At 34.7% G+C, this 24,180-nt stretch overlaps 1 protein-coding gene across 1 annotated transcript in view; it reads left to right on the forward strand.

Moving 5' to 3' along the window:
* The first annotated feature begins 9,150 nt into the window (after positions 1–9,150).
* LOC119605237 (ras-related protein Rab-44) overlaps positions 9,151–24,180 on the forward strand; it is a 41,600-nt gene continuing 26,570 nt past the window's right edge. The window contains exons 1-2 of the mRNA XM_037958217.1: positions 9,151–9,349; positions 13,976–14,990. Of these exons, the coding sequence (XP_037814145.1) occupies positions 14,142–14,990 (849 nt within the window). The 5' untranslated portion in view covers positions 9,151–9,349; positions 13,976–14,141. The remainder of the gene's footprint in view (positions 9,350–13,975; positions 14,991–24,180) is intronic.

Raw genomic sequence — 24,180 nt, forward strand, 5'->3', positions numbered from 1 at the left:
TCTAGTTTATAGTCTAGTCTATGGTCTAGCCTATAGTCTCGCCTATAGTCTAGTCTATAGTCTGGTCTATGGTCTAGTCTATAGTCTAGCCTATAGTCTAGTCTATATTCTAGAACATAGTTTAGTCTATTGTCTAGTCTTTAGTCTAGCCTAGTCTATATTCTAGTCTATGGTCTAGTCTATAGTCTGATCTAGTGGAAAATAAGTTTAGTAGTTTATAACCTAAAACGCGCTATCTTTGTTATAAGTTGGTACTATTTCAAAATTTCAGTTTTCCATGCCTGTTTCCTACAAACATCACGTCATATTGTTAGAATTCAACTTTATTGATTGATGTTTTTTCGCTACTAAAGGCTTATTATAGTTTAATAACAATTCGCATGCCAAAAGGATACAATTTTTGTACACCTAGGCCTGCGAAAATTCAGTTCGATTTGAATAGGTCAAATCAATTGATTGACGTGAACTTGTGCTGGAAACAAAAAATTGTTAAATTGCGTTAACTTCATATGATGTTATATATATAATTAATACAATTACGATCGAAAGTGGAATTATTTTCGTATTTTTCACAAAAAAAAAAAAATCGGACTAGACATTTTTCGAAATAATTTTATATAATTACGCAGTAAGTATGAATGGGAAATTGATACAGCAAAACGCCGAGAAAAGATTAAGTTTAATCGTTCGAGGACGTAGAATCTAACGTGTATTAATCGGTTAAGAATCATTTCAAACAAAGTTTTATATGGACGTTATGACACACGAAAAAGTTTCATAGAGTACACGGACGTTATGACACTTTCAAAAGTGTCACAATATCCATGAGCGTAGTGACATAAAGTCCCTAAATAGTACTTTTATCAAGAAAGGGCTTAATATAGCAAAGTCGATACTGGAAATAGACCAAAGTTTAAAACCTCGCGAACTGCTGGACATTATGATTAGTATTCAAACAACAAACGAAGTTCATAACATAACATAAATAACTTTTATATGAACATAAATCCCACCACCAAATGTTTGATGCTAGCCGCCGTAAAAGCCTCTTTCACAAAGGTTTACGTTTCCGCTTTTAGTTACGCAACGATATAAAAAAGCTATTACAACAAAAAACGAAATCGTACGAAAAAGAAGAAGCGATTCCATTTCATTTCAATGCTTTACGATTGTGTTTATTCTGCATTACGATCGTAAGGCCTGTTTGCTTGCCCATAATGGAGAATAGGAGTGAGCAACGTAGCTGCAATCGTAAACGAAATGGAACTACTTTCAATTTTTCTTTCGATTGCGTTTTAGGGTAAGTATTAGGAAGAAAAATCTAATTTTTATGATACTGAATTCTGTACTTGTCATAACGAAGATGAAGATGTGATGGGTAGTCCATTTTCTTGTAATAGTCCAGCTCTAGAAACTATACGTCTTCAGATACTGGTAAAGGACAATTTTTCGGATCTCTTCAATGCTCGACTAGAACGATTAAACTTATTCTTAGGTTTGCCTCTCTTCTCTGTAACTCTCTGCCTTTCATTAACTCTGTCTTCTGAAACTTGCCTATTTTCTTCTTATATCCTACTACAAAGGATCCAAGTTGAGCTGTGGTACTCATCACCCCATAACTGAAGACTTTACTTTTTTGAGCATCTACTCTAATAATTAGTCTATGGAATAGTCTATTAAATAATCTATGGTCAAGTCTATGCACTTGTTAAGCCTCAAAACAAACCGTCGATACCGTGAGACCAAAGTATATACACATTTCTAAAGGATTACACGATCTATTATAACGTCTCAAATGTTCTCAAAAACACACATTCCAAAGTTCGCTGTGCGACAATGTAAATTAGAACAAAACAGCACTATATTTAGATGAAACACAAATGTCGTTTTCGAAAAATAAAGAAGGATCGTTTTCAATCGGCTTAACTATAACTTCTTCAAAAAACAAAGAAGGATCTTATAGAAGCCGTTGCTATCGTCTTAACAATAACGAAGTTAAGATTTCTTGATTTCTGCTATAAAATCCAAATATTAAGAATTGAAATATCGAAAAAATCAGAATTTCTTACAGACTTACAGTCAGCTTAACTAGAGAGCGAATATTTGGATAAATTTGGCAGTCAGGCAGAAGTGCAGTACGAACGGCAATATCAATAACCAAATAAAAACATGGATATCGGAAAAAATTTGACATGAATACATTCTTCCGCTTATAAATATCGGTATTATTATTAGTATTCCGACAAAATTTTATTAGAGACATATTACGTTTTCTTCAAGTTAAAAATCTGTTCAATAAAGGTGCCTCCAAAACTTAATATTCCAACCCTGACTGCATGTTAGTAAATCAGCCTACTCTGGCAACTCTAATAATATTCGTTTATAAAAACCGTTACAAAATCTATTTATAAGGAAATTTACATGTAATTGTAATATTTTGCAAAAGCAAAGAAAACAATAACAACAATATTAATAAAAAAATCGTGATAATTAAAACATTACTGTCATTTTATTAATTTGTTTTTGCCTGTCTTCACTTTTACTGATTATTGTTATTGCTATATTTTTGTTATTACTGCTCTGGTACCAGTGATAAGAAATATGTACATGAACACACATACTGAAAATTATTCTGAAACAAACGAGACGAGCAAATTCTGGAATTTCTCTATTTTTCAATTGTGTATTATTTATAAATAAAATTTGTATTTTGTTTATATTGATTTCATTTGTAGCAAATATAATAAAGAAGTACAGTTTATTTGAGCTTTTTAGAAACAATTAAATTCATGATTTTGTATTGTTTCGTTGGCCTTTTCTTGAACTAAAACAAATTTAATGCATTTTGCAAAATAAAACAAAACAAAATATGCGATAATCTTAATTTTTATTTTGGTTTTATTATGGCCTCCGCCATCATTAGGTGATAAATAGCGATTATTTGGTTTTAATATTTTTTGAATGTGTGTTAATGTGTTTCGAATCGAAAAAACATGATTTTAATAACATTTTATGTAATTTTAAATAAAATTCCGACAGCCAAAAAAGGGGCGTAAATCCTTTTTTCTATAGAGTCGAAGGTACTATTCCGAAAATATGTCTGACGCTCTTTATTTGTTTATTAATATCGATATTGTGCTAAAATTCGATATAAATAAGCTTCACAAATATAAGTACCGCAACCACTATGAACATACTTCAGTCCACCTGAGTCTTCGAATCGAGATACTTTTATTTGATGTAACTAGATACTTTAGAGTCCAATGCTTTACAGCAGACAAGAACACAGCTGTGTGAATCCAGTTGATTTTGAAGCTCTCCCTTACTATCTCAGCCATGCAACACTCTTCCAGAATATCCGCAATGCCCAACAGCATAAAAATATGGATCGTGAAATATCTGAATGGCAGTCAGACATTCGTAGAGTTTAAAGACAAACGCTCAAAACTCCCTTTAGTAAAACAAAGTGTAGAACAAGCCCTGGTTCTATCGCAGCCCAACGCTTTACAGCAGACAAGAACACAGCTGTGTGAATCCAGTTGATTTTGAAGCTCTCCCTTACTATATCAGCCATGCAACACTCTTCGAGAATATCCGCAATGCCTAACAGCATAAAAATATGGATCGTGAAAGCCCTGGTTCTATCGCAGCTATCGTTTAACTTCTACCTCTAGGAGTCACAAGGAGTCAATGTGAATCTATATTAATCTATTATGGTTAATTCGGTGAAATACTCCGCAAAGCCTTCAACAATCACCAACGAAGTTCTTAACAACATTATTTAACACTTGGACGAAGGAAGTAAATCCAACTCTTGGCGTCGATGGAGAGCAAATTCCGATCGTGCACTATCCAAAAATCATGGGATGACATTAACTTCCTCGACTCATGCCTCTGCAACCATGGTCAATGTTAATGAATATCGATATTGTGCCAAAATTCGATATAAATAAGCTTCACATATATAAGTCCCGCAACCACTATGGACATACTTCAGTCCACCTGAGTCTTCGAATCGAGATACATTTATTTGATGTAACTAGATACTTTAGAGTCCAACGCTTTACAGCAGACAAGAACACAGCTGTGTGAATTCTGTTGATTTTGAAGCTCTTTCTTACTCTCTCAGGCATGCAACACTCTTCGAGAATATCTGCAATGCCCAACAGCATAAAAATATGGATCGTGAAATATCTGAATGGCAGTCAGACATTCGTAGATTTTAGAGACAAACGCACAAAACTCCCTTTAGTAAAACAAAATGTAGAACAAGCCTCGGTTCTTTCGCAGCTATCGTTTAACTTCTACCTCTAGGAGTCAATGAGAATCTATACTATTATGGTTAATTCGGTGAAATACTGCGCGAAGCCTTCAACAATCACCAACGAAGTTCTTAACAACATTATTTAACACCTGGACGAAGGAAGTAAATCTAACTCTTGGCGTCGATGTAGCGTAAATTCCGATCGTGCACTTTCTCGGCTCATGCCACTGCAACCGTGGTCCTCAAAGCTAATGAAATCTTCCTATGTTACCGGAGAAGTCATCACAAATTTAATATAACACAGTTGGATGCTCTCCTGATGTCAGGAAGCACCTTTGTGTATACCAGGAAGGCGTATGTACACAGTTATGTGTAGGACCCATTAGTTTAGTACACATATACGGCAGCTTTGAACGATATTCATAGAAACGCCATCTATACCACGGTCGCAAAATATCGCAAAATGTTTGTAATTGGAGTTCGCCCACCGACTATAGCAAACATTGGAAAAACGCTGCAGCAAAAAGCATGATGAGCTACATAAGATCGGGATGGAGTAACATTATTAATGCCTAGTGATCCCGTATAGATAGTGCCGTCCCTAATGTTCAGGGTCCTCATGATACCCGCCATATATTTAACTGCTCAAACTTTGTTCATTGGATTTATGGACACATCCTGTTGAAATAGCACAATTTTCTCTCTGATTAGATTATTATATAATTTCACTTCTGGAGTTCACTGTTTGGCGACGGTAACGTTGTATTCGGATGGAATTGATTGCCATTGATTTGTAACACTGGCTATTGACGACCTCCGCAATATTGTTTTCGAAAAAGTATAAACCGATTAAACCGCAGCTTAAAATGTGCAAAAACTTCCCTTTATGGACCCCAGTTTTTTGCTAATTTGTCATATGGTCGGCCATGTCCGAAAATACTTCCTTATAGCCTAAAAACTAGTCAATAGACTATTCCGTAGGTTAGTAAGTAGGCTATTTCATAGAGTAGTAGAAAGATTAGTTCACAGATTAGACCATAGGATAGTTAATCTACTAGGTAAATGCTAATCCATTCACCGATGCATAGAATAATCCATAGGCGAGTCAAAAGACTAGCCCATAGATAAGTAATAGATCAGTCAATAAACTACTTAATAAACTCGTCCAGGGTTATTTTTCGAAGAGGTTAATTTATTTAATTATGGTCCGAACTCTTCAGATTTCGAGAGAGTGATAAATTTCTAAATCATTTTTGTTGAATTTCTCCTAATATCTTGAATTTGATTTGCTGACTATAAAGTGATTTGCTGTAAGAGGGGTTTATGTAAATTTCCATCACTCTTCCAGTTAAACTCTTAATGGTCACTTATGTAGGCACTAGGGTTAAATATAGGCCTTGGTTGTTTATACCAAACAAACTACATCAATGGAGACCAATATTTCAATATTTTACAAACGAAATTGCTACATCAATGTAACCCCCATCCATTTTAATAGTGGGTATAAAAATCATCTGGTAACTTCTACAACTGCAACAAACATCGACTTGATGTGTAATTACATTACAGCTTTGGAATCATGACTTCACATTTAATCGCATGCTGTCCAAGATTAGTTGTTACAAACAATAGTTTAATGTATGTCTTTAGTTTTTTTTTGCGCGTATCTTAGATTATTGCAATGGAGTGTTACGATTATTAACAAGTAATCCAGTTCAAAGTTGTGTATTGTTTTTCTTAGCAAAGTTTAAACTTTAAAGTTAAATGTATGATTATAATACAACATGCTTATGTATAGGAGAGTATTTTGCAAATTGTTGTAAATTTAGTTTTTAAAATAAAACTTGTTTCCCTTACTTTTACTTTCATTTGTTTAGATTTTAGAGTTTTTCTCAAGTTATTGGTAGTCAAGGTCTATTAAAGTTTTGCAATCACTTCTTGTAGTCAAGGAAATTGTTAATAAACATACATATTTTTCTTTGTGTTTGGTTGCGTGGAAAAATCAAGTAACATTATATAAGCTCGTTGTTCTTTTTTTGGAATATTATATGGCACCAAAAAAAAAAAAAAAATAAATAAACGTTTTATTTATTCCTACAACCATAGTGGAATCAAAGGCTTCAACACTTTTAAATGTGAAACCCGAAGGGAGTTTTAGAAAATATAACGGAGGCATCTATTTAAGTTACTTTCAAAGTCCACACACAAATCACCGTCTATATGCTAAAGACTGAATTGCTTCTTTTTATGGAACAGCTAGATTGGATGGTACAGTTTTGGAATTTACAATAAAAGTTTAATACTTAATGGAGGACAATTATCTGATCTATGGTTCAATAGTCGCCAGTTGAAACCAAATCACATCTGTCTAACGAATACAGAGTTGACAAATCATTATTACCTGACTGCGATATGAAACCCGATCAACGAATGAACAACGGAAAAATTGGATCTCTAGAGTTCTTCCAAATTAACCCGGTTTTGTATTCCATGAAAAGGGCCTTGGCGAAGAAAAATTTTGAGATATCTGGGGTTCTACTATTACCACTTCCAAATTAACCCGAAAGCTCTGGCTTTGTCTTCTACAAAAAGGACCTTGATTCGGAAATATTTTCAACAAATTTAAACAATAACTGCCACAGCGCGGTGTTCTCTACCCCTATTCTACCTCTCTAAACTACTCACACCTCCACAAGGTATCGACCACTGTACCATTATGGCAACGTTTACGAACTATGCGATCTAATGAATATCTGGGGTTCTACTATTACCACTTCCAAATTAACCCGAAAGCTCTGGCTTTGTCTTTTACGAAAAGGACCTTGATTAGTCGTTTCGGAAATATTTGCAACAAATTTAAACAATAACTACCACAGCGCGGTGTTCTATACCCCTACTTTTGAACTTCTACCTCTCTAAACTACTCACACCTCCACAAGGTATCGACCACTGTACCATTATGGCAACCTTTACGAACTATACGATCTAATGAATATCTGGGGTTCTACTATTACCACTTCCAAATAACCCGAAAGCTCTGGATTTGTCTTTCACAAAAAGGACCTTGATTCGGAAATATTTTCAACAAATTTAAACAATAACTACCACAGCGCGGTGTTCTATACCCCTACTTTTGAACTTCTACCTCTCTAAACTACTCACACCTCCACAAGGTATCGACCACTGTACCATTATGGCAACGTTTACGAACTATGCGATCTAATGAATGCTTATTGTACTTTTCACCACCTGGAAGGCAAATCTAAATTTAGACTTCGCAGTCCATGGGGTCCAACTGAGTAACTTTGGTTTAACCTTTGACAGCTTTTTCACCTTCTCAGCTCATGACGCTGCAATTATGCATAATAATGCCCTTGGGGTATGGATAAAGTAACCTTATTGGCTACCTACAACACAATTGGCCAGTCAGTGGTCAATTATGGTGGATTAGTAGTAGTAGCGAAATCAGAATTCGTTACGTGCACCTTGAAGAGTAATACTGTCCTGCGGACTTTAACGGGTTTGCTTGTAACTCCTCCGAGACATGTCAGGAAGAACCTTCGCCTTTACAAAGAGAGCATACGAAATTATGTGCATGATCCCTTAGATAGTACACGTATGCAGCAGCATTGAACGACGATAATAGAGACGCCATCAATACCGCTGTTTCAGCAAGATGCTCAATGCTTACAGGTACCTCATAGACATTGACGACGATCATATCGGTTTTAGGTTACCGCATGATGTCGTACTTGGAGGTCGCCTGTAGCAGACATTGAGAAAAACCTGCGTGGAAAACAAGAGTTGCTCTGGCACAGCTGAAATCGGAAAGGGGCAAAAGGCTCAATGCTTACAGATATCCCATAGGATTTTTCGTCCCTGATATACAAATACCCAGCATCTGCTCAGGGTCCCAATGATATCTATCACAAATTCAATTGCCTAGCCCATCCTACTTCAGGTCCCGCATAGACTTTGACGTCCCCAATATATGGCCAGCATCTGGTCAGAGTCCCAATGATTTATGGACTAATCAGTAAAAGTAGCCGAATTTCAAGGCTTGAACACCAACGTAGTTTTAAGTTGTATAGCTTTAGCTGTTGCAACAACAATCAGGTTAAAAGTCTTTAAACTTTGGACAGGAAGACTTTTTGTTATTTTTTTTTTAAACCTAATCAGCAGTCAATATTAAGAGAAATTACAAATCCCTAACTTCTTCCCTTAAATGGGCAGATGTACAAAAAGGACGGACATATTTAACTAGGTAGTCTTAAAATTGTATAAGTACCCAAATTTCAGATTTTACATTGTCACAATCATCAATTAAGTGAACGACATGTTCTTTTACGTGAAATAAATCTCTTAGTTTTTATTTTACATGCGCTTTTTCGACTAAAGAGTGACTAAACACCAACTAAGTTTACAATAACAATAAAACAGCAACCACAACAACAAAACAGCATGCTGCACATGAAAAGTGAAAGGGTATTTCTTGAAAATAATGAGAAAAAAATGCATGTTCTCTATTACATGAATATTCGTGATGATGACGATGAGGTTGATAATAGGAAAAAAAACACGTTAAATTTGTATCCAACAATAAAACTTTTTTTTTTAATATTTGGGGGTAAACCTACAAACCTCCAACCATATAGTGCAGTGTGAGTAAGTTAGCGGTTATATAGGAAACAAAAGCACAAGTTAATAAAAAAGAGCTTACTGCTCTCAATATAAAAGTTTATGTACTTTTTGCTACTGTTTTGTATTTGCCAGAGACAAAAACAATAACAAAGAAAAAAAAAAAAAAACATCAACAAAAACAAGAAAATACGAAACCAAAAACACACACAAAAAATCCAAACAAAAACAAAGTTAGAGTCATATTACGTTATAAAGTTTAGTTGTTATATTGAGACACTTGTGACCGGACGTTAAAGTGAAAATTAAATAAAAATTCACACAAAATTCATCGCATATTTTTATTCCGCCAATTATTTGTTTTTAATTTGTTTCAGTTACAAATTTTTAAATGTTTTTATTATTATTGTTGTTCGCCGTGAGTGTTTGCAGTTAAAGTGAAAAATTGTTAGTTTTTTTTTTCAACATATTTTAAGAGTTTTCTTTCTACTTCTTTATCATTTTATTATATTTTTTTGCAAAAAAAAGTGATAAAAATTACTCAAAGATAATACAAATTATAACGGTTTCATTAAATGTCAAATAACTACTAAAATAAAAAACAACAACAACATAAAAGCATAAAATAATTGAAAATATTGCCAAATAAAAAGAAAGAAGGAAAAAAGGTTTTTTTGTTAAGAGAGAGAGAGAGAAAAAGAGTGCGAGAAATATTTTTCATTATTGGCTAATTAATAATATTGTGAGTTTGTTTGTGTTTTTGTTTTTATTTCAAATATTTGCTTGTTTTTTTTTCATCATGCTTTTATTTTTAACTTAAGCTTTATTTGGTAATTTCTTTCTTTCTCTGCGTTTTTTCTTTATTGACCAAATTTATTTAAAATTTTTTGCTGCCAGAAGTCTTCTTGACAATTTTATTTATTTTACCAATTGAAGGTCTTTGAACTTGTTTTTGTGATGATTTTGTTTAATGGTTTCAATTTAACAATTTTGCATTTTTTATATTTTTTTTTTTCATTCAATTCATTTTTAATTCTTTTGTGAAGTCTGAATAATGGCAAATATTTTTTGTCAATATCATTCACATTCATTGAATGTGATAAGAATAACAAATGATGCAAAATAATAAAGAATAACAAAACAAATTGTTCTGTTAAAAGTTTAGATAATTTCCGCCTGAGAATTAATTATTAAAACAGCTACAACATCATTTGTAAGCAAAACAACATGTTAGTTATCATCTCATTCCATCCATCCAGCCAGTCAGTCAGTAATCCAACTACAATGTGTTCAGAAATGACCTAGGTTATGTTTACATAGGGGTTTAGTATAAAATCTGGTTGATTGTTCGTTTTTCGAAGAGTTCAAGAAAAACCTTTAACAACGAACTTGGAAGTTTTCGAAAGGTTCCATATAACCCGCAAGTAATGTTTGTGGAAAAAACGCAGAGCATTTCAGTGCTGTTGTACACTTTTCTGTACTTTTTGACATTAAAAATACCGTAGAACCCACGATATATGTACATATTAAGTACTTTTAATGTTTGAAATTTTCATAGATAAGCCCATAAACTAGTCAACAGATAAGTGCGTAGACTAATCAATAGACTAGCAGGGAAATTAGTTTATAGACTAGACCATATACTAGAACATAGACCTCAACATAGATTAGTCCAAAGAATAGGCAATCTGCAAATCCAGGAAATAATCAATCAATTCTAATTATCAGTCAAAAAACTATTCAATCCACTTGAAACTAGAATTAGCTAAAGACTAGTCCATGGAGTTAAATATTTTTCATCGGAAGAAGCACTTGGGCACTTTTCACTATTTTTGACATCGAAAAAATCCCTAGAACCCACGATATACATACATATTAAGTACTTTTTATGTTACGAACTTTCATAAGTAGTCAATACATTACTCAATAGATTACCATATAGATAATCCCATAAACTAGTACACAGATTAATGCGTATACTAATCAATAGACAAGCAATGAGATTAGTTTATAGACTAGACCATATACTAGAACATAGACCTCATCATAGATTAGTCCATAGAATAGCCATTCGGAAAATCTAGGAAATAGTCAATCGAGGTCGTTAATATTCTAATGGATCAGTCAAAAAAAACTATTCAATCGACTTGAAACTAGAATTAGCTAAAGACTTGTCCATGGAGTAGTCAATAAACATTGAATAGATTGAATAGAGCAGTCAATAAACTAGTCCACAGACTTATCAGACCTTCAACTAGATTAGTCCATAGACTTGTCCATCGGTGAGTAAATAGACTCATCCATAGAGCCAAAAAGTAATTTATTACTATGTAGTTTGTGAGTAGGGGTCAAATTAGTTAATTTTAGAGAAATTACAATATTGATAGAACAGTGAAACTTACCTCATAACTTTTCGGCGATACATCAGTCAATCGAAAGAGTGGGATCTAGCCATTCCTGCAAAAAAAAAATATATTGGAGTATATATGTATGTATGTAATCCATTTAGGTTATTTAAAAACTACACCTGTTCAAACATTATTAGAGTACATTATCCGATTAGTAGTCCTATATAATACAGACTATTGCAGGGACTATTTAGATTTGTTTTAAAAACAATATGGTCCATAGCCTACATAGAACCATGTTATGGATCATATACTATTAAAAATGGAGTAGTAAGTCTCAAGTTTTACAGGGATATAAAACGGTTCTTTAAAACGATTTTCTATCAATCAAATTTGGTAAATAAAAGTCGAAAAGCCAAAATAGCCGACTAGTCTTATATCGGGTACGAGTTCACTAATTTCTCAAGAATTGCAATATCGATAAAATAATAAAGATCCAAAGATCGGAAAGCCAAAATAGCCGACTAGTCTTATATCGGGTACGAGTTCACTAATTTCTCAAGAATTGCAATATCGATAAAACAGTAAAGATCCAAAGAATTAATAGAGTTAGATAATCTAGTTAAGTATTGGACATTTTTTAACTAAATTCTTGCTGAATCTACTCTATATTCCGAAGGTCATAGTATGATTTTTTTAAGATCTTAAACGTAATATAATTTTTTATTATGAATATTCATTTCTTGATTAGCAACAAATTTAGTGCTTTAGTATATTATTTAATAGATCCTACGTTTTATGATTTATTTTTAATGCGATAATTATTAATTTAAATATGTATACTTAAAATCCACTTAGATTCAATTAGCGCATATTTTTGATTAGCGAAGTTATGTACCAAAATAGCACATGCAGTTTTCTTGTATAATTAATACAGTATTATTCCATAAAATTATGACAGATTAGAAATTAAAAAAACTTCTACAAAATAATACAAAATGTACTTTACTTTATTATTTTTTGTGAGAGGGAGGATAGCGGGAGACATTTGGTTTAAATCTTTTTAAATCGAAAGTGACGGGAAATACTACAGCAGGAAGAATTTCCAATCTTTATCAAATGGGTATGTTCTTGATGAAAGGTATCGGGAACAAGTTTCCCAATATAAGAGGAACATATTCCATTGTAATATCGTAAGAACAGTGAAATACACTCCACATTGCGACGGTACTTTAGGGAATTACAAATAGGTAGATTCGACCTGCAAAATAGATTTTGAAGCTCCGGTCCATATATGAGAGTCGTATTACCGAGACACTGAATGCTTCTTTCGATACTTCAAAAAAAAAAAAAAATGTTAGTAAAATCGACTCTATTAGCTCGACCCCATTCAGTGATTTTTACCATTTCACGGTTGAGCGATTCATTTATGTTATGCCTCGAGCATTCTGTCAGGCAAGAATTACTAGGCTTCCACTTCTTACGAACTGGCGTTATATTAGCAACCATCCAACATGCAGGAAGTATGCCGACATGGTATAGAATGATAAAGATTAACTATTGGACTTGAAAAGTTCTGAACATGTTGCAATTGGGCAGTAAATATCAGGGTTGTTAACCTCTCTCTTCTTAGGAATTGGCGTAACATTAGCAACGTTACAACATGCAGGAAACATGCCGATTTGGTATAGAATGATTGAAATATTAGCAAAGGTATGAGCTAGAGTAGAAGATCACTTCCCCTGCCTTCCGGTCCAGAAGGCTTTTAAATGTTGAGATCTGCTAAACCCTACCTAATGATACCTTTTCGAGATCGAGCTTTTTGTCAGGAGTTTTTAGGAGTTTGCGTTGTACTAGCAACCATCCAACATGCAGAAGGTATGCCGGCATGGTATAGAATGATGAAAAGTTTAACTAATGGTCTTGGAATGTACTGAACATGTTGCAATTAGGCGGTAAATATCAGGATTGTTAGCCTCTCCCTTCTTAGGAATTTGAGTTATATTAGCAACCTTACAACATGTCGGATGACATAGAGTAGCAGAGCACTTCTCCTGCCTTCAGGTCCAGGAGACTTTTTAATGTCGTAGATCCGCTAACCCTTTTCGAGCTCGAGCTTTTTGTCAGGCACGAATTACTTGCAAAAAACTAAGTTAAAATGATGGTTAATAAATCTAACTTAAACAATCGGGTCCTTACACATTTAACGTACTCGATCTACAACAAAAAGTCTTAAAATTTCTCGGAACAGTAGAATATAATACTATTACTTGTTGATGGACCTTAAAATTCTGGTTGTTTTACAAAATTCTAAGACGTTCTCGATAAGATTGTCTAATAGCTGACTAATCAGTCTAATATTACTAATGTTCTAATTTATTTCAATGACACTGTATATTTTGTTCTTAAAATAAAAATACCATTCAATATTCACTGTCATAAATTAAATTTTATAGTGTCATTGTCTGATATTGTTATTGTACTCCTAAAAATTTCTTAAGATAAGGCAGATGCAGTATTTTTGTTAGTTTCGCTAGTGATGATGACCTTGAGCTATTGATAACTTGAAGTCTGTATTGTTGGTGGTTCTCAAACAAGACTGGATCGACGATTGATCTATTTATGCTCTTAAATAATGTTAAATAGCTGTTAATTAGGCCCTCTCTCTCTCTCTTTCTCTCTTTATTCACATGATTCACTAAAATTTTGTTATTCTCATTTTTAGTTTAAAATATTTGTTTGTAATTGCAAAACGATAAAAATTTTATTAATAAAATAAACTACATTATGGTACCACGTGCTTAATTAAATAAAAAGAAAAAAATATTAAAAATACAAAACAACAATAACAACTATTTAAGCAATTTTATTTTTGTTTTGCCATATTGTGTATGGCAAATGCAATTTTACGTGACGTTTTATCGACAACTAACAAGCAAAATTTAAACAGCGCAAAGTGTAATAAAGAAACTGATAACACCATCAGCACCACAACCACCTCTAGCACCAGCCGTAGAAATATCAATAACAATTGTACTAAAACAACCCACCGTTTAGTAGATTTTGTATGTACGTGTGTGTGTCATCACTCATCAAAGCTCTCGGCTGATTCACCCCATTATAGGCAGCACTTGATACCCAAACTATTGCCGGTCAATACAACAGCTAATAATAACAAACACAATACCAATACCACCGCTTTGGACGATGAAACTTTAGACTTTCGCTATTCGTATACAAGTTCAGAAGATTGTCAACGTTCAAATTGTCCCATAGAATATTTTAAATTTCGCACAATTGAAACATTTTCCAAACTAAACATTTCGTCGTCTACAGCATTTGAAAATACCTCTAACGAAGAGGTTACGGACGCGGATACCCTTCACACACCACCCCGAGAATATAGCGCCAACTTTAGAGCTTTGGGTATACTACAAGAGAAACGTTCTCCCTTATTTGGTCCACCTTTGAATACACCCTCCGGAGGAGTGTCATTGCGTAGCCAGAAACCCTACTATACGCAGCGTATTCTACAAAAAGAAGATCTCATATCATCGCCCAAGTCTGTTAAGAGATTTAAGGAAAATATCGATTATACAGCCACCGAAGCAATAAGTATGAATGGCGGAAAACAATTAAATAATGGACCATTAGGAACATTTACAAAATCAAACTCAACTGGACGGATGGCAAATGGTGGTATTGATATAAATCGTAATAATGGTGCACCTAGAAATTGGGTAAGTTTTTAATGGATTCTTTTTGCTATTTAGTTTAGTAATTTAAGTTAATATTAAGGCAATTTCTCAACTAAAAAGATGTTTTGATTAATGTATAGTAGCCCGATTTTTGTAAATTTTTATATTCTAAAATTTCAATAACTTTTTTGGGATTTTAACTATTCTGAGTTTTGACTATAAAGGTTTGCTTAAATTCGGAATTTGTAACTGAAATTGGACTCGGCGTTGCCAAATGTTGCCTATCATTTGTCTGATACTTTTCTCAAATATATAACATTAAGTTAAACTATATATTGTAGTCGATTTGGATTTTGAATTTCTAGTGAAAATCGAAATAAACGAAAAAATTATTAAATTTTATAGCTTCAGTATGGATTTTATAATAGTTCTTAAGGTGATTGAAAGAAGCCAGGTTCTGTAACAAATACTAGTACCCTTGCAGCATTTTCCGTGATTTGTCAAGGCACGGACCCCTTGCCCTTGGCTATAGTCGATTTTCATAACAATGAAATCGTACATGAAGTTGCGCTTTAATGGCTCCTCTCGCAAAACTTGTTCATTTTGCATCTCAAAATGTTGTCAAGTATCTGTCCATTATTCGATCAGACTTTAAATCGGTTTTAAATGTCTATGGTGTAAAATTTGTCTTATAGCTATCTCAGTTTACACTGAGCTCTTAATTTACTTTGATAGTTTAGACTGGAAGACTCCATTTTGTTACCACCTGGTTGTCAGAGCAATTAACACATTAAAGAGTCATCTGAAGAATGTGACTACTGCAGGTCTCGAAGCTATCTTAGTATATGTCGAGCTCTTAATTTACTCTAAAAATTTAGACTGGAAGACTCCATTTTGTTACCATCTGGTTGTCAGAGAAATTAACACATTAAAGAGTCATCTGAAGAATGTGACTACTGAAACTACTGAAACCCATCTCCCTCTACCTCCGATCTTTCAAGTTCATGGGTGTTATCGCATTTTTGACAATCTAGTCGATATTCCTGAGACTTCCTCTTCGTCCTGTTCTTCAGTTAGTCGTTAACCTTTGCATCCTTTTGAAGATGGATTTTCAGAGGGTATACGTTTTAGTGTCCTTGTTTCTGCTTCCCGATAACTTCAAATGAAATTCTGAAGCAAATTCGGATTCAGCATAGCTCGGTTGGAGGGTTATCGTGGTAGTTCTCTGCGCGCGAACAGTCAAGTAAAGTCGAAGGGACTACGTTTTGACTGTACCACTCCACTCGTCAGATGTAGTATTGTATAGTATTATATCGAGTCTGTAGCCGCAAGAAATCTCAGCAGTTCATTAAGTTTTGACCCAGATATCTTACCAAGATTGGATATAAAGAAATTGCCAAGGAAAATTAGTCTTTTAGCGGCTAGAGGAGGGCATTCGTAGAAAAGATGGAAGACCGCCTTTACAACTGGGACAGTATTCATTGAATGGGAGTCCAAGCCGTCTTGCTCGTCTTCCTAGCACCCAGTGACCAGTTATTACTGCCATTAACCTCGATATATCCCTTCTGTTTGGGGTTAAAAGTTGTGTTGTGCGTTTCCCATTGAAAGAAGGCGACAATAACTTGGCTCCTCTACATGTGACTTGATTATTCCATCTTTTTTGAAGAAAGAACCTTAGGAACTCCTATCGGAGTTGCAACTGAAACGGCATTGCAGATATTCAGTGCAGATCCCGTTCTGGCTATCTCATCTGCCTGTTCATTTCCAATGCGCAGGCACCCAAACAAGGGTGATGTCTGACAGGTGATCCAGCCTTGACAGATCTTTCTTGCATTGCTGACTAATATGGAAGCGGTAGTGTAGGAGTTTAGTGAAAGAAGTGCCGCTTGACAATCGACAAATATTCTTATATTGCCTTGAATATTGAGGTCAAATAGTACCCTACAAACAGACATAATCTAAGCACTACAGTTGTTGAGAAGACGGTGAAAGATCCTAGTGGTATGTTCGCTTGGAAAGTTACCCCTACACCAGAGATACAAGCCGATGCAAAATGATCGGCGGCGGCGGCGCAACCATTTTAGGTCGGCGGCGGCTGAATTGTCGGCTCAATTTAACTTTTTCTTCAGAAATTGACCTTATAAGCGTTAATTATAATGAAAAATGTCTGTATAATAGTCTGATATATAGAAACCTGTCTCTATATAAGTTTTTTTCTGCAGAAAATGGACATTTATAGTAGTTTTCACTATTTTAATATTAGCACAATATTGTGTGGCAACTCTTTTCAATTTACCATAAGAATTGAAATTCAAATTTGTGAAATTATTTTCTGAAATACATGTGCGATTCCACTCTTTATCAGCGGCTACGTTTAAGCCGACTTAGCTTTTGAGCCGAAAGAATTCGGCGGCGGCGCGGCTTGCAAAATATTACCGGCGGCCAGCCGCCGCCGATTTGAGCCGTCTCGGCTTATATCTCTGCCCTACACCACTCGTTCCAGAACGGAACTCTGACTTTGAAAACTCTGCCAAAGTTCGTATGTGGGTTGATATACTACATAGTATGGTGGCTCAAGAGGTGACTCATTGAGGTCAGTAGACTTAGGCTGATGTCAGAGTGGATCCCGTTCTATCTATCTCATCTGCCTGATCATTTTCATAGTAGTACCAATGCGCAGGCACCCAAACAAGGGTAATGTCTGACAGGTGATCCAGCCTTGACAGATCTTTCTTGCATTGTCTGACTTATATGGAAGCGGTAGTGTAGGAGTTTAGTGAAAGAAGTGCCGCTTGACAATCGACAAATATTCTTATATAACCCAGAATATTGAGGTCAAATAGTACCCTACAGACAGACATATTCTAAGCACTAGAGTTGTTGAGAAGACGGTGAAAGATCCTAGTGGTATATTCGCTTGGAAAGTTACCCTACACCACTCGTTCCCAAACGGAACTCTGACTTTGAAAACTCTGCCAAAGTTCGTATGTGGGTTGATATACTACATAGTATGGTGGCTCAAGAGGTGACTCATTGAGGTAAGTAGACTTAGGATGATGTCAAACCTTTCCTTGCGTTTTCTTATGTGTCATGTCAGAGTGAAAGTGAAACTTGATGCGAGAAAACACAAGTAAAAGTTTGTAGCAGGCACTCTGACATCAGCCTTTAAATCGTAGCATGTTCTTGATCTCCAACTTCCGCTGCAGGTCTTCACATGATGGCCATGTATAAAGTTCTATGGGTAGGATGTGCAATATAGTGTTCAGAGCACCTGTTATTCCAATGCATGCTGATCATTGAACTTTGTATAATTGTTCTACAATAAATTTCTTATTTGTTTAAGTCCACCATACAAGAGATCTATATGTAAGAATATACATCCATTTAACTATGTTGGGACTAATTCCCCATTTCAGCCCAAATATCTTACGACACGCATAGTAGGCTACCGTTGCCTTCTTGACTCTGTGTTGAATGTTAAGTTTCCATGATAATTGAGAGTCTAGGATGATTCCACTGTTTTATTTAAGTTTGAAATACCTAAAACTATAAACAATTTCTCTTGAATGAAATTTCAGTCCAAACAAAATTCATTGATACTCGTACAAGAAAAACACAACTGGTCGTAAATAATTTCTCTAAATAATTAATTTTATTGTGTTTTTAGTCTGGCATTGTTTGGCACAACTAAAAAAAATAAATCAGCTTTTGCTCTCTTTTACCGCATTCAATGAATATTCAATTACACTTAAACAAATAGGGAAAGAAAATTACTTAAAACAAATATCAAACCGCAGACGTGTTTGAAATAAACAAATAACTTTTTAATACTACTGGATTTTTGTTTTTATTAAGAAATTGTATATTGATGGACTTACTACACAGACTATACGTATATACATACTTACTATACTTTATGGGGTAATGGAAAAACGTTTAATTATTTAAATTAACACATATTCATACTTACAAAGGTATATGGACAACAGCCCAGCAAGAGAAATACAAAATAAATTGTATAATTTTTAAACTTTGGTTGACTTTTTTTAAAACTGGCAGTTGTGTTCTGCACAGTGGAGGTATTTTTAACAAAAAGTGGAAATAAATCTGTAGTTTCTAGATGTTCAGTTCGCCCAGAATTGAGAAATTGTTCTTTGAAATCAGATCTATAAACGAATAACAGTGATCGTTTTAAAAAACCCATTCCTTGGGAACTTTTAAACCCACTCACTGTAAGTCTAAGGGAATCTAATTCAAAACTAAACTCCACTGCAATTCAATGTTTTAAAATTTATAAAATTTTCTTTTCAATTTCCCTCCCCACTGTGCAGCGTAAAAGTATTTAACCATATTCTACGGACAGTGAAAAAAAAAATACAATAACAAATGGTTGAAATAAATACTACTAATTATTAAACAAGTGTTTTTGTATTTGTTGTTGTCTGTAGAAGAATTCCATTGAAATTAAAAGTCAACAAACATGTTTTTAGGAAAAATAAAAAAAATCTTTAAAATTATTACAAAAAATATGATTATTGGTCAAGGTCGTTTAACGTTTACGCTCCACAGTAATTAGCTTTAATGGATTTATTTAGTTGTTCCACTTTCGTGGTGAATTGCAACTGCTTGGAATTTAAGCGTTTACTTTATTCATTTCATTTTATGGCCAAATACAGATTGTGTGAGAAATGTTTTAAGAAAATGTATACATTTTAAAGAAATCAAATATTTATCTCAGTATATTTTAGTATGTCTAGATGTGTTTGTATTCTGTTCTCATAATTTTCTAAGTATAGTAATTATTCTACGGAAGATCGTTCAGAGATAGGCCCATAAAACAGTTATTTTGTGACAATATTTGAGATACTATTACTAACCTCCGGTAGGTTCTAGTCTGTCAATCCGAAGTTTGTTGGTTCGATTGCCATCAGATACACTGGCAAAGGAGTGCACAATAGGCTCGGTGAAGGCCCAGGTAAATTTTTTAGGATTTGATCGAACATACATCCTCCTATCAAACTAACTAACCAATTAGAACTATCAGACACAAGGATATTTCTGTGGATCATCTCCACCTATCTATTGATTTTGTTTTAAATGTCATTTATGAGTATAGTGTCAAGTACTTTCAGCCACCAGTTATATTTTTCATAATTCGGAAAAATATTAATGAAATAATGTATTGATTTCATTGCTTCACCTAGCATTGTCATCAGAAGCCCCTATTAAGCCCAAAAGATCGATCACTTCCGCTCAAAGAATCAATGCCTCCAAAAATGAAGGTATTTTCCACTAACGTCTTACCACATGTTTGTCTCTAATTCGTCTTTCGTCAGGAATGTACACTTTGTAAAAAAGAAGGAAGTCAGTCGTCGCTATACTGTCCCCAAGTAATCTGGAGAGTGGATAGCTTGAGCAAAAAGGTCCATTGCTATACGTTTTCTCCTTGAACTAACTGCCGCTTTGTAATCTTTGGAGTGATGATTGACGTCATCCTAGGACAAGCACATGTTAACATAGCTAGGTACCTGTGTAACCGGTGGGTTAACAGCACTACTACCGCTACAGCAAAAATACAAATACCTAACATTCCAATAAAGAACTTGAATGGTCCTCATTGAAAAAGGACCTAAAAGAAGACCAATTGACTGGCTAAGCAGGCAGCAAAGAATATTTATTATATCTATCAGCACTAACGCTTAAAACCCTCCCCACTCTAGTGGTGCAGGATTTGCTGACTAATTTCTGCAGTGACGGACCTCTCTTTGAATCCTTTAATAAAAACAACAACAACACCATCAACCTAATCACAACCAGGATTAAGTTGAGAAGTAGATGACTGGAGCAAGTGGGCAACTACACAGCCAAGTTATCGACCAGTAAAAACGGCTATTTGGTGCACATAGGAAGAAATTGAAGAAGATGCTCATATTAAGTCAAGCTCAGGACACTTCCAAGGATAAATTAGACTCTTGATTAGACGATTGAAAAGAGAAAAAGAGCCTGGCAAAGTACCTGAAGATCAGTATTGTAAGTTGAAAGAACTGGTAAAAAATTCAATAGTGGATTAATGAATAGCTGTAAAGGGCAAACGACCCATAGAGAGCGTAAGCAGCAAGTTCATCGGGGGATTAATGATTATGAGGCTGAAATCCATCATGAAGAATTTTGCGGAAAGTTCTTATGGAGAACGCTCCATTCGAAGGAGCTAAGGTAGACCTAGTTAAGAAGAGAAATCCTCCGGTACTTCTGAAGTCCACTGATTAATTCTAGTCAGGCCAAATGCTAAACTAGTCATGGATAAAATGAAGATATTTTACAGAAAAGACTACCAGAAATCGAAGGCTAGCTTTACTTCGTCTCTAAAACTTTTGTGTCCATGCCCCGACATGGACACAAAAGTATCGAAGATGGTGACCACAGTATTATTAGCAGGGCAACATGGAGGAGTCAAATCATAAAAACCAGAAGGTGATCACCAGTTTAGCTGTGTTTTCCAAAATTAGATAGTTGCCCATTGAAAGGTCTTTTACAAAGGTGCCTGCAGCATCATTAGCCCCTGCAGCAATAAATAGGGACCCATAGAACCCAAGTTAATATTATTTGGTGGCCAAATAACTTACAAATCTGAAGTTACCTACTGTTTTATATTGAAATAGAAATTCTTTTGAAAACAATCGTAATATTTATGTTTATAATATTTTATTTCCTTTCGTTTTTTTTTTTTTTGCCCCACAACATTTTATTTTTGAGCCACACCTTTAAGACATGTAAACATTTTCGATTATTAAATAAATTATTGCATGTGCCAAGTAACAATACATTCGAGACATGTTAGTAGGAAAAACTAAATGCAGACAGTGTCAAGCAGAAGTTAAACAATTTATGCACTAAGTTCAGGAAATAGAGTATGGACGTTAAAAAAGTAGTTTTGTGATATTCAATATTTTATCTGTTACATGTTTTGCTCATCACTGTAAGCAAATACAAACATATGAGTATAATACATACAATACAACCCTTTCTTTTGTTGGCTTTATAAAATTTTAATAAAATCGTTATTTATTGTTTGTTATGAAAACGAACCAACTAGTTTTCTTTAAACTTTAAAAATCGTAAGGGTTGTAAGTTTCAACAGTTACAAATTTAGTTTCAAGATAAAATAAAGAATAGATTTATTTACAATAAGTGAAATCCAAAATGATGTGCACAATTTGGAATAATGTCAACTTCAGTCACATTGTTTTAAGAATTAGATTCAACTAAAAAAACAAACCTGCAAAACCAATACTTATAAAACGTATAGTCGGTCAATAGTATCGATGTAGGGTATCACTGATATGAACTTATTTTTAGATGTACTGTGTATGACCTCAATCATGGTTCTACCTTGTTCTTAGGATCTTAGGTTTAGGTTTCTCAGACTGCTTACTGCTAGGAGTTGAGCTTTAGTTGGGTCCGTTTTGATTCGACTCCTTCATGTTACCTGGATAATAATACTGTGGTCAACATCGTAGGTATTTTTGTGTCCATGTCGGGGCAACAGCCCTTCCACCATACCAATTAGGACAGATGACAGCTATAGAGGCGAAGTAAGGCTAGCCTTGGATTTATGGTTGTCTTTCCTATAAAATATCTTAATTTTATCAATGACTAGAACAAAATAGTGGACTTCAAGAATACCGGAATATGCCTCTTATTACCTAGGCCCAGCTAGCGCCTTCCCTTCGAATCTTCAGGATTCAGGATTCTTCAGGTTCTTAATCATAATCATCATATTCATTACTCCCCCTACAAACTCGCTGCTCACGCCTTCTTTGGGTTGTTTGTCCTTTGCCCTTCTGTAATACTTTATAGTATTTTTGACCATGTCTTTCAAGGCGGATTACCTGCTAATAGCATATATAGTGCGGATATATTTTATTCGAACGATGACGTCTCTTTTCCTCTTTCAGAGTCTGGCTTCCTTTTCCGCATTTTAGGGACTTCTTTTCAAACGGCCTTATATTCGCCGTTAATTTACCTGACATTTTTATCTTCTCAATATCTGACTTGACTTTGCCTACCTTACTTTTCTGGGTAGAAGCCCTTTGAGCAAGGTATGGCTTGGTTTTGACAGTATTTTAGATAACGAGGAGATCTTTTTGGGTTTGTTTTCAGTGTTCAACTCATGCGGAGATCGGAATCTCTTTTTTCAGAAAAATTCCAATTTACCCTTGGATGTGTCCTGATGACGTCTCTTTTCCTCTTTCAGAGTCTGGCTTCCTTTTCCGCATTTTAGGGACTTCTTTTCAAACGGCCTTATATTCGCCGTTAATTTACCTGACGTTTTTATCTTCTCAATATCAGACTTGACTTTGCCTTCCTTACTTTTCTGGGTAGAAGCCCTTTGAGCAAGATATGGCTTGGTTTTGTCAGTATTTTACATAACAAGGAGATCTTTTTGGTTTTGTTTTCAGTGTTCAACTCATGCGGAGATCGGAATCTCTTTTTTTAGAAAAATTCAAAGAAGAGTCTAATTTCCCCCTGGTAGTGTCCTGAGCTTGATATGAACATCTTCTTCCTCTGGGCCACAGACAGACAATTTTAATGGTTGATAACTTTGCTGTGTAGTCGCCCACTTGCTCCAATATCTTCTAAACTTCAACCTAGTTCTGATTAGACTTATGGTGTTATTGTTCTCATTAGAGGTTTCAGAATCAGAAACGTCATCTGCTGAGGTTACTTCAAGCCCCCAAAGAGTAGAACCTTCCCCTTTACCTCTTCATTTTGGCCAATGGCATGTTGTACACTGGATGCATTACGCGCCACGGAAGCCAAAATATCCACTTCCATAGTAGTATTTGGTCCACGATCACAGGATCAAGACGAAACATTTAGCCTAACCTACAGATAAATTTGATAGCAACTGTCAGTTTACCCTTCACCACTAAGTGTAGGTGGTTCTATACTACCTTAACGTATACTCTAGAATATAGTTCTGAGTTGAGTGGAAACCTTGTACGAAAATACAAAGCTTTCAAAATAATTCTATGAAAAATAAAGCTTTGGAGCTCATTTTCCTCATAAAGTCTAATTTAGAAAATCAGTTTGATTCCATTTTAAATATACTCATAACTGGTGGGTACCAGTTATGAGTATAGACCAGGCCCGTCTATACTTTTTATACTCATTACTAGTGGGTATCACTTGGTCGACCAAGCCCTCCTTGCTTTTTACTTGTTCTCTTTTT

This window comes from Lucilia sericata, unplaced genomic scaffold, assembly GCF_015586225.1.
Source record: "Lucilia sericata isolate MDLA Ls3-8-SP2 unplaced genomic scaffold, ASM1558622v1 Contig000467F_arrow, whole genome shotgun sequence".
Lineage (NCBI taxonomy): Eukaryota > Metazoa > Arthropoda > Insecta > Diptera > Calliphoridae > Lucilia > Lucilia sericata.